This window comes from Molothrus aeneus, chromosome 1 (assembly GCF_037042795.1).
Source record: "Molothrus aeneus isolate 106 chromosome 1, BPBGC_Maene_1.0, whole genome shotgun sequence".
Lineage (NCBI taxonomy): Eukaryota > Metazoa > Chordata > Aves > Passeriformes > Icteridae > Molothrus > Molothrus aeneus.
In genome coordinates, this window is record NC_089646.1 from 132,163,136 (window position 1) to 132,174,849 (window position 11,714).

The 11,714-nt window shown below is 44.3% G+C and overlaps 1 protein-coding gene across 1 annotated transcript in view; it reads right to left on the bottom strand.

Annotated features, from left to right (window-relative positions):
- ESRP1 (epithelial splicing regulatory protein 1) overlaps window positions 1-8,533 on the bottom strand; it is a 30,235-nt gene extending 21,702 nt beyond the window's left edge. Inside the window, exons 1-4 of the mRNA XM_066547875.1 lie at window positions 8,402-8,533; window positions 8,067-8,195; window positions 7,129-7,242; window positions 4,560-4,674 (exon numbers count right to left, since the gene is read on the bottom strand). Coding sequence (XP_066403972.1) covers window positions 4,560-4,674; window positions 7,129-7,242; window positions 8,067-8,195; window positions 8,402-8,533 — 490 coding nt within the window. The remainder of the gene's footprint in view (window positions 1-4,559; window positions 4,675-7,128; window positions 7,243-8,066; window positions 8,196-8,401) is intronic.
- Window positions 8,534-11,714: the final 3,181 nt, after the last annotated feature.

Consider the following 11,714-nt stretch of genomic DNA (forward strand, 5'->3'; position numbering starts at 1 on the left):
AGAACATGTTAAGTAAAAATCTGTATTCTAATGAACAAGATTGACTACACAGAGGTAGACATCTATAGACAGAGACACTAAAAATTATGGTACTTGGGAAAAAATAGAAATTAAATAGTCTATAAAGCCTATTCCTTGTTCTGTGAAGGGATAGGAGACCAGCTATATGTTTCTGTACATTTATATTTAAGGGATGGTTCTCCTGGGCAATTGGAGAAAGACAATTACAGGGGATAATCCAAAGTTCACATTTAAAGAACTGTTAGAAACCAGACATGGCCGTCCAGAGCTAATATATGCAGTAGCATCTACATGTATATTCTTAATGAAGCAACAAGCTAAAGACAGTCCCAAATAAGGCAGGATGGGAAACAAGGAACTACTTAATCCTGGTGTGCAGCTGTGGTACCACCTTCTGCAACACTCAGCAAGTTAAAGGGAGGAGGAAGGAAAGGTATATTCTATATTAGGGTAGCCTCTCTAACATGGAAGAAACTTCTAAATTATTTCCTCAGGTGTAGCAGCACAGTTTCATTCACTGCCAGTGTCCTCCAAGACTTATTCCTTCTCACTGTCTCTTAACTCCTTTCTCATTGAATAACTAACTTAACCTGGGATGACATGAAACAGCACTGCAATTGTGCTCTGCACCGATCCTTTGTCCTTTGTTCTGTTTCTTATTTAAGTCCCTTTAGACAGAAGATTACATCTTTCTACATAATGCTTTGCATAAAGGTAATGTAATATAATATTAGCCAGTTCCTGAGTACCATTACAGGAAATACAAATAGCAATATCCAAGATTCTCACCTAATACCCAATTATGGGCATTTTATTGCCAGAGTTAAGCACTATTGGTTATAATTGTGCTCCATATTATTGTTTCCAAGACACCTAGGTAAAAACACAAAAACAAACCAAACAGTAAAACCCCAACAAATCAAGTTTCAGTACTACACTATCCAGCACATTAAACAAGCTGTTCTGGAGTGCCCCTGAGTTTCTACTGACAACACTGGCAGATACTCCTAGTAAGAAATTATCCTCACACATCCAGTTCAGAAGTGAATGGAGCAAACCAAGTACGGGAGGAAGCAAGTGCTATTTGCCATTTAATAGCTTCTGCACACCCAATCTCGAGGCAAAGGATGAGTCTTCTGCAAACCTAATAGGAATAGTCATGCAAGCTTTATTCACTCCACCCTGAAGGCACTCACAGGCTGAAAACTGGCTCAGCAAGCTTTGCAAATCAAGAAGTGTAGCAAGTATGGGAGGTACAGAGGGTGCAAGAACAACCCTCCTCCTTTGTATGCTCACAGATAAAAAAAAAAATGTCGACAGACCTAAGTCCTTTTCTCTGCTGGAACATGATCACTTCCCCAAGTTTTGTTACTCAAAATTTCTCATAATTGTCCTGCTGTCATTACACTTACACAATTCTGACAAAGTCTGCCAGAAAGCTGTCTCATACACAAGAACTGTTTTGACACTATGAGTTAGGCAGCAGTAGTACTCAGAGATAATTACAACTAGTCTCAGTTCTGCCTTGGTTCCTTGAATTTCATAGCATTTGAAACATTGCTTTACTTTTATCTAAAAGAAATGAGTTGCTGTTTGTTGTGAAATGCATAACTTCTTGCAGGGATTGGGAGTAAAGATTTGTAAAGCTTTCACCTGAGTTCTTAAGTTTGGCATGGTTTCATTGCTGTACACAAATTTCAAGTAGTCTCCTGAGAGAGTAAGTCCACAAAGTACTTTCTAAAGGAAGAAAAATCCAGCCAGTTATTCAGTCTATTATCTCTATGCTCTTTTACAAGATTGTGCTTGCCTTGTCTGCAAGAAATACATAGCCAAGCACCTACAATCCAGTGTACTGTATACTGAAATATGTATCTGGAATTGACTGTGCTGTAGGAAGTTATCTCCCCTGACAGCTGGGAACAGCTGTGTACATTTCTCATTTGCCTGTAATTTGTTATTTGATCAAAAGTGACCCATCAAAACAAAAGCTTTTGAAGAATTTAATAACTTCAATGACTGTAGATTAATACCCAACTTTCTGCTAACTATTTTATAGAGTAAAAGTTTCCTCTTACTGATCACAACCAGGCTATACACATATAAATGGAGATGTAAGCATATGAAGGGATGTGCCCAAAAATCCTTCTACTCATGCTTCTACCAGTCTGTAAATGCAAGTCTCAAATATCTAGTCAGCTCCATACTAAAACCTTCCATCCTTCAACCATGGAAGGTTTTAGTATGGAGCTGACTAGGTATTTGAGACTTACATTTACAAATGCTAATGTATCTGGCACACTCTAGTTTCTGTGGCAGAAATCGTGGAAGGGTCATACACCCTCTTTACCTGTGAGGCCAAGAAGTTGCACTTTCTACCAGAATAAAAAGAGCTTGATCAGATTCTATGAGCTAATCTGCAGCTTCATTTCAACCTACTGTACTTATTTCTGATTTGATTTGTGTCCACACCCCAGCATATCCATACATGAAGGAAGAAGAACTAAACAACTCCACATACAATTTATGGAATTAGTCTTTAGACTCCACATCTGCTTAAACAATCTTTTTATCCTAAACATCACATACACGTCCCTGGTCTACAAGGGCAATTAACCTGTGCAGCTTCTGACACTGAGGAGATTAAGTTGATACATTTCAGCAAGATGAGGAGAAAAAATTATCATATTTGGCAATAAAAGAAGAACAAAAATTGCTTTACCCTTTTTGGTCTCTGCACCCTCTGCTACCACACTCACACAATTAATAGGGGAGAGACAATTGATTTTAGCCATCTTGCATAAACATAGCAAGTTGACAAATAAGAGCCTCGCAGTCACAAAACAAAATAAGACACAAAAATAAGTGCAAGACCAGAATGAAGTTAGGTTAATATACCTTAAGAAGCATATCTTATCCAGAACTGAGACTCAAGCTGAGTGGATTTGGATAGATTGACTAAGCTTCTAGGAACTTGGAAAAAATATTATTGGCAATTGCCAAAACTGCTCTCAGGCAGCACTAACTCTAACTCCTGACAGTCACCTGACTGGGTGGTAACAGGTAACACAGGGTGGTCTGCCCCCCTCTCCCAGCAAGCAGGAATACACAGTCCATCACCATGCCCTAGCTGACCAGCGACACTCCAGGTAGCTACAGTCATACAATTCCTTCCACAGTGGAAATGCATACCCCAGACATTCACATAAGGAGAAAACAAGGGCAACTCTCTGAAACAGCTAAAGTACCTCATTGTCTTTAATTTCTTCAGATTGTGTCAAAACATTCCCTAAACAATGTATTAAGTTTTTGACCATAACTTTAAGAAGTCTCCATCATCCAGTTTCAATGCACCACAGCATTTATGTCACTTTTCTACATAAAGATTCAGATCCATTCACACTCTAAATGTACTGCTTTCCTTCAGAATATGGGGAGAAATAATTTTTGCCCCTTCATTAGCCAAGTTTAATCTTAATTTGTAGACAACAAAGCAGAGCAGAATGGTTAAACACAAAAATCCACCCCATATGTGTATTTTATGCCCCCAACAGGTACAAAGCCCAGGCAATACTAGTTCTGCAGTGAAAGCCCAAAAATTTCTGAAGCCACAGACATCACCTCTTAATGGCAACCACTTCAGGGACACAAAAAGCAAGTCAGAAGAAAAGTTATTAAAAACAATAGCAGCAGCACCAACCACCAATACCAAAAACAAACATCTCAAATTCCTTTATTCCTCGATACCTGACTTTTGTGACCACTACTCCAATAGCTGAGTAGCTCTGTTGCGAGAAATATTTTTGGGATAGGGACTGAAGCTTGCAGCAAGAGGGGAGACTGCCAGGGAAGAAGGCAGAGCCAAATCACAGCTTCAGTTCTCAAGTTCAGATGAGGGAAGAGACAGACAGGATGGGGTTACAGACCCCTTCAGACTATTCACAAAGTAGTTTTAGACATCCCTGTCACTGAAAATGGAAACACACTACTGACTGCATCTTGGTGCCAGCCAAGCCTCACCCTGTGAGGTGTAGCATGTGCACCTTCTCTGAGACTGAATACCACATGTTGCAACAGCATTCCTGTGTTAGAGATTCACTACTAGGTCACAGCAAGAATAACCATCTCCTCTCCTGAAAACTAAGGTAGTCTCCCAACATTTGCTCTTGCCTAAAATAAAATAAAAATCTAACTGATGCTATAAAACTCAATCCCCAAACTTAATATTACAATTCCAACAGCAATTTGAAAAAAAAAAAGTGCTGCTGCACCATCACTGTGACGTTTAAAGAGACAAATATCAAGATGGTAAAGAAAACATACAGAAGTCAAGAAGAAATACAGGATTTTCTCCATGGAAGCATTCATCCTCTTATGCTTTTATCTTTATCTTTGTGAGAAAACAAAGTACAGCTCCGAGTCACTCATTAAAGTTATACCACCCCTAAACATGTGTTGCAAGCATTACTCATACACCTCTGTCCTAAAATTCAGCCAAGACTGTAACAGCAGCAGAGACACCATCACTGTTAAAAGGATACATTCTGTCATGGCTGCAACATCGAGTTTGCTAACTTCAGGTGAGCCAGGGCAACACTTCTTGAACTCTTTCCGCAAGTCAAAAAAGGAGTAGAAGCATTCAGGCAGTGAAATATTCTGTAAAATGAATAAAGTAACCACCGTCAATTAGGGTGAGTTTAACCTACTTTGTGTATAGATACCAAACTTTCTAATAATAGCTTTAGAATAGATAGGAAACACAAACAATCTCTTTGCTACAGATTGCTCTTCATAGCTCTTCTTAGCCAGGTAAGTATGTTCATAAAACATTTTTCTTAAACAGCTTTCTCTTTATATTGTTTAATAAGAGAAGTGTGCTTTTGCACTACCAGAAAAACATTTGCCATCATTACTAGAGCTTCAAATCCAACATATATGTAGCAGAGAAAATGCTTCCTATTGCAAGATTTATCATCAATTCTTGATTGCAAATTTAACTATATAAAGCCAGAGGGTAGTCAGTTCAGTCTGTAGAATTAAGCAAATTTCACAAGACTAGCAGATATTTTAGTTTATAGAAAAGGCTCTTTTTAGAGAATAGTCACACTTCAAATATTTATTTCCAAGAAATAAAAAATCTGACTGTGCAGAAGAGGGTTTGACATGGTGCAGAAGTTGTCAGCCCATGCATGGTAACTGCTTTAACTGCAGCATACAAGGCCAGAAGCAAGTTATGCAGCCCACTAGAAGTCAATGAAACCCTTCTTGCCCACCACTACATCTACCACATGCTTCTAATTTTTTTGGGAGTGGAAAGGAGAAGACATGGAGAAGTCTTGGGGGCAGCTGTTACAACCAATGCAAACCCTTATTCCTTCAGCTAGCTCTTCACCCCAGACAGAATACCTACATATTCCTTTGGGCTGTTTGTTGCCTGCAAGGCCTTTCTAGACTATAGATAAAGGCTTTCTGGGATTTAACAACTAGTTAGCATGCTGGCATTATAACAGATAGCAGCCTATGTGAAAGCACATTTTGGGAGCCCAAAGAACACAGTTTAGGCTCTAAAACAAATTCTGCTTTGAGAACATTAGAGCTTATCTTAGCATATGGACAGGTGTATTAGGCAAACACTACTCTTTTAAGACTTATGAAAATGCAGATGGGCTTGCCAACATTTCCTGCTCTAGTTTTAAGCATGATTTTCTTCCTTAATGTGAAATGAAGTTCTGTACTTAATTTATGTTCTTTTGGAATGGCTGATGCCAATTCATTCTCTGAATACCAGGAGTTGCTAGATGGCTTCAGAATGGATATCTTAGAAATAAATATCTTCTCAAGAGCCTCGAGATTTCTGCCTATCTGGATCTTAGTGATCCCACACTCCAATCCCTGCACTAGGATATTCATCAAAAAACTATTACAAGTCTCATAAGCATCTGGTTTACTTAATCTACAGGCAGCACAAAGCAAATTATAAATGAACCATTCTTAACAAAAGAGCAACAGAAGATTTCGATAAAGATTTGATGCCTGTCTGTGACCCTGTTATGATACAGAAAAAGGATCCCTGCCATCAAACCAACTAAAATAACTATAGGATGTGTCCCTTCTTTTGCTTACATAATTTAAATGGATAACAAGTTTCACTTTATTAGCCAAGAAGAAAGTCTCTTAAAAACCTGTTTCCACATTTTCTCATATTTTATGTCATAGAAGGCAAGTTATATATATAAGAACTGTCCCTTCACTGTGAATAATGCTCACTGTTCCTCTTCTAAGCCTTCAAAGCTATCAATACTTAAAGCACAAACAAGTACTACAACCAAGCTCATTCAGGATCACTTCTGTAACAGCACAGACCTGCAGCAGTGTCCCTTCAAAGATGGGACAGCAAATTGATGGGCACAGAAGTCAAGTACAATGAGAGGAGCAGAACAGCTCAGTTACAGAGCAATGCATGTTCATACCAAACCACAAAATGAGGTATTATTAATATTGAGGCAGTTATTTCAGAACCAGAGAGACTCACATATTGCTGCAACCCTATCACTAACAAAAAGCAGTCAGGACTCCATAACACTGTTAGTGATTTGGCAACTCTGAAGTTATGTAAAACTCCAGACTACAGGACAATCATCACTCATAGCCTGCCTCACTCTACTGTTCAGCTCCTTACAAATATGAACACTGCCCTTGGAGTGTCAACTCAATACCCAAAGATTGAAAGTTGATATAACTAGGCATGAATGTAAAACTTCAAAAAACAGTTTATGGTTAAGATGGTTAATTATTTAGCAACAATCCCACATCCCACCTGTTAACCCTGTAGAAGCTACAAGTCTATTGTATATATATAGATGTTGCTCCTTTCTCAAAAGCCTCTTCCTTCTGATTTAACTTAAAAAGGCATCTCAAGACCACATAAGGACAGGGCACTGTATATGCCTTCCACACAGACAGGCTCTTTAGCCTCTAAGCACATTACATATGAGCAATGTTTGTGCTGTGGTTGTGTGGAGGTACCCTCATACTAGAGAGAAGTTGATTTGTTTTGCAAGAAATCATAAAAAGCACATTAAGAGTAAAACTTAAGCTACAACTACATACCTTTTTGGAAGCTTCAGGGTGTAGAACCTGCCTAATGTGCAACTGTCCATCAGTACAGAAACAGAAAGAAGTACCTACACCAATGTTCAGTTCATTGCTCACGGACTGATTAAACTGTTGGCAGGAATAAGAAAAGACATACATGTTACAGAGATCAGAGTGGCACCACTAGGCAGTGTCATCAGTTGGTAACATGTTATTCCTGGGCAGCAGGAACACAGAGCTGGAATTCTTTTTCATATAAGCCTATTCCTTCACTTCTGTAGATTTGTTTCTTACTAGCTTAAGCACATGCTAACTTCCATGATAAATCTCTTCACAAGGAAACCACCACTTTCCCCCCTTCTAATGAGATACGGCTACACAGTCCACACCACAGAATAAAATCCATTTCAAGATTTGCAAGAGCATTGCAATGAGACAAAGCTGATTGCAAAGACCTGAGGCAGTACTGGGGCAGAAGAGCTTTTTAGACAGGGCACTCAAGCATGTCAGAAAGAAGACAGGCTTTCAGCCCTACCCTCAATGGGAATCACACACACTTCCTTGTTAAGCTAGAGGCTTCAGCACCATCATCTTCCCAGGACTGAGGAGCACAAGCCTTAACAGGGGACACCTAAAGCTGGCTTCTTCCAACACTGATGAGGGCTCACCCTCAGCTGAAACTCACTCAGGGTCCAGCATGGCAGGAAATAGCTAACCCTAACCTTCCTCTCTTGGGGTTCAGTTCTTCCCAAGGCAAATAAAGAGAAGGCAAGGGAGAAAGCCTGTAAGTGTAGGTCTTTGTGGGCCTTTCTGGCCCACACGTGTTTGTGTTGCTCCCGTACCAGGCTCCTCTGCTCTGCTGGTGGGGGATAAGCAGATGATGATACCACCTCCACCCCACGGGGGAGCTCCCAAAGGAGACCGGCACTTAGCGGCCAGGTATGGGGTGTCACCTGTCTCAGTGCCTGCTCCAGCGGTGGAGCCAGTGCCAGGCTCTCCACATCCACTTGGGTGATCTCCTGGCACTCAGCCGTCAGTTCTGTGTGGTCAGGCCGGACCAGCACGTCATGCAGGTACCCCAGCTCCAGAGAAAGCAGAGGAGGGGGTGAGTCAGCTCTCCGGGCTGAAAGTCCCCACCTGCAGCACCAGCCCCTACCCTCCACCAGAGCCTGCTCCAGCCTGGGACACCCACTACCAGCCCAGCGCCGAGACCACCCTGCCTGCATCCAGCATGGCAGGCGCCAAGGGGAGCAGCAGGTCGGGGTGCTCCCCCATCGGGTGAAAATACCTCCTTACTCCTCAGGTCGACCACTTTCCACAGGAGTTGGAGCAGCTCTCGTTCGTCCGAGCCCAACCTTGCCCCGTTGGTGCCCGCCGTGGTCACGAAGAGAATCACCAGGTAGTCGGGAGACGCCGTCATCGTGCCACCGGGCCAGCAGAGAGGATAAAAAGAAGGAAAGGGAGAAGGGGGGAAAGAGAAGAAGCCGGAAACTTTCCTTGCCCCAGGCGCTTCCAAGCAAGACCCAAGCGGCAGAACCCCCAGCTATAGCCTCACTCCCCAGGGACTTGGCGTGGGGGAGGCACACGGCTCCCCCTCTTTCCCACCCCCTTTTCCCCGAGGTGGGTGTAGCCGCTCCCGCACTGACTGCACTCCTGGGGAAGGCGCAATGGCTGCGAGCTTTTCTGCGCGGGGCCGCGGCAGCACCTGCCCGCCCCCGGCCCACGTGGTGCAGGTAACACACACCTGGCGCCGCCGCCCATTGGCCCCGCCGGGCGGGGACGTGGCAGCGCGCCGGGGGCCGCAGCCGGAGTGCGGGGCTGGGATTGCGGGCGGGACGCCCGGCGCGGACCGGGATTGCGGAGATGTTGTGGGGGCGCGGCTGTGGAGGAGCAGCCCCGGGCCCCTGAGGAGCCTCAGCGTGCCCGGACCCTGGCGAGCCGCGCCTTCCGCCGGCGAGGAGCGCTGCACCGGGATGGTGCAACTCCTGAGCGACGGGGCGGGATCGCCCGGTCCTGCCGGGACATGCCGCAGGGGGCACTTCTGCTCCTGCCCTGCTCCGGCAGCTCCGTCCCCCGGACGGAAGGGCAGGGGAGATCGCCACGCCGCTCGTAACAGCCGCGGCGGGTCCCCCGCCTTTGGTCGGGGCCCGGAGGGGCCGGTGTGGTGCCAGGGAGCGCTGTGTCGGCGTGCGGGCCGGCTGCCCCCCGAGCGGCTCCGAGAGAGACCAGGGGCTCAGGGCGGTAAAGCCTTTTCCTCTGTCGTCCTTAAGGCGACGGCATCGCAGCTTCTCTACCGTCCTGGCACGGCGGATCAAGTCGTGTGTTAAGAGCTGGCTGGTTTGGCTGTCGCAGCCTTCCCTTGATGAGCTGGTGATTTTGGCTCTTTTGACAATCTCTCTTGTCTTATGGTAAAATCTCTATTTTAAAATCTCCTTTTTAAAAGCACCATTCTCCAACACAAATTTTTTTCATGACAAATCACAGAACGTAGAGTAAACCACACTAACTTTCTGCAGGGAAATCCTGTAATATACTTAATTCTTTAGGACCTCAGTTGTTCATTTCCAACTTCATTGAGATGCTGCTTCTTGAAGTTTTTACTGAGATCACAGACTCATGGAATATACTGAGTTAGAGGGTGATGCTGATTAGGTTTTGCCTTTTTTTGCTTTTATATGTTCTATGTGCTCTTCACACATATATTTGTAACTCTGTCTCACCTATTGAATTAGTAGCTAGTTTTCCCAGTACTTTTCCATGGCCTTTCCCTAAGCAGAAAGACAAAACAAACTCTCCAGAGCTCTAAGCCCCGGGGGGTACAAGGCCCCAGCGGTTCTGGTTCTTGGTTCTTCCTGGGAACCAAGGCCGAGAATGACTCTTGGAGATACATTCTCATGGACAAAGTACAGCCAGTGCTGAAGGGGGGGCTCCAGAGGAGGGGCTTGACCTGGGGGGGAATTGAATCACCACTTGTCCTTCTAATGAGTGCTTTTAATCAATTTTGCTAATTTCCTAAAACCTATAGAAATGTACTCACCCCTGGAGGGGGTAGGTTTTTGTGGAAGTTTTCCATAACTGCCCCTGAAGGCCTTCATTAAAGATCCTCTTTTATATTACCTCCTTACTAAAATTATCTTCAGTTTCATTTCCAGGTTGGGAAATAGGCAACAAGGGGACCCATCAGGATCATTGAGTACAACTCCTGGCCCTGTGCAGGAAACCCCAAGAATCACACCATGTGCCTGAGAATGTTGTCCAAATGCTTCTTGAACTAATGAAGGCTTGGTACTGTGACCACTTCCCTGGGGATCCTGTTCCAGTGCCCAGGAACCCTCTGGGTGAAAAGCCTTTTCTTGATATCTAGCATAGACTTCTCCTGACTCAGCTTCATGCTGTTTCCTCAAGTTCTTGTCACTGGTCACAAGAATGAAGAGGTATGTACTTGCTCCTTGTGAGGATGTTGAGGACAGTCTCAGGACACAAGTTGAGGTCTCGCCTCAGTCTCTTCCTTTCTTTTCAGCTGCTCCTAATAAAGTTTTCCCTCAAGGCCTTTCACTATTCTGATGGCCCTCCTTTGGACACTCTCTAAGAGGTTTACATCTTTCTTATATTACACTGATCAAAATGTCACACAGTACTGGAGGTGAGGCTGCCTCAGAGCAGAGCAGGACAATCCCCTCCCTTGCCCTGCTGGCAATGCTGTCCCTGGTGCCCCCCAGGACAGGGTTGGCCCTCCTGGCTGCCAGGGCACTGCTGACTCACATTCAACTTTCCACTGACCAGGACCCCCAGGTCCTTTCTGTGGAGCTGCTCTCCAGCCTCTTGTTCCCCAGGCTGTCCGTACATCCAGGATTGCCCCATCCCAGGTGCAGAATCCTGCACTTGCCTTTGTTAAACTTCATACAGTTAATGATTGCCCATCTCTCTTAATTTTTCGACATCCCTCGGCAGGGCCTCTTTGCCCTCAAAGGAGTTGACAGCTCCTCCCAATTTGGTGTTGTCGGCATATTTACTTAGTATGTCTTTGAGTCCCACGTCCAAGTCTTTAATGAAGACATTGAAAATAACTGGGCCAAGGATGGAGCCTTGTGGAACCCCACTAGTGACAGGTTGCCAGCCTGATGTCACCCCATTCACTATAACTCTTTGCATATGACCTGTGAGCCATCAGCTCACCCATCGTGTCAGCTCATTGTTCAGCTGTGTGCTGGACATTTCAATGAAGTGTGCCTTGTGTGTTTCTTCATCACTATTCCTTGTACTGCTGCAGGTTCACAGCTTGCACCACCTTTTATTAGCACAAACACATTTGTTTGTCAGGAAGGGACCAGAAGTGTTTCACCACTGCTGGGGATCCTGTCAGCCACTGACTTGTCCCTATAGTGCCTGGCATCCTCTTCCTGCCCTGCTGTGGTTTGCTGCAGCCTGGTTCTCCTTGTGGGGGCTGCCACCAAATTCCAGCATGACACATGATGGCTAGAGTAATTTTCACTCTCTTTGGTCCAAGATTTCAAAATTGACATTCACTGGTAGCAGAGACTGCAATTTAAGGGCTTAAAATGTCAAATTAATCCCTGCAGTTTTTTAAAGCAGTAGCTGAA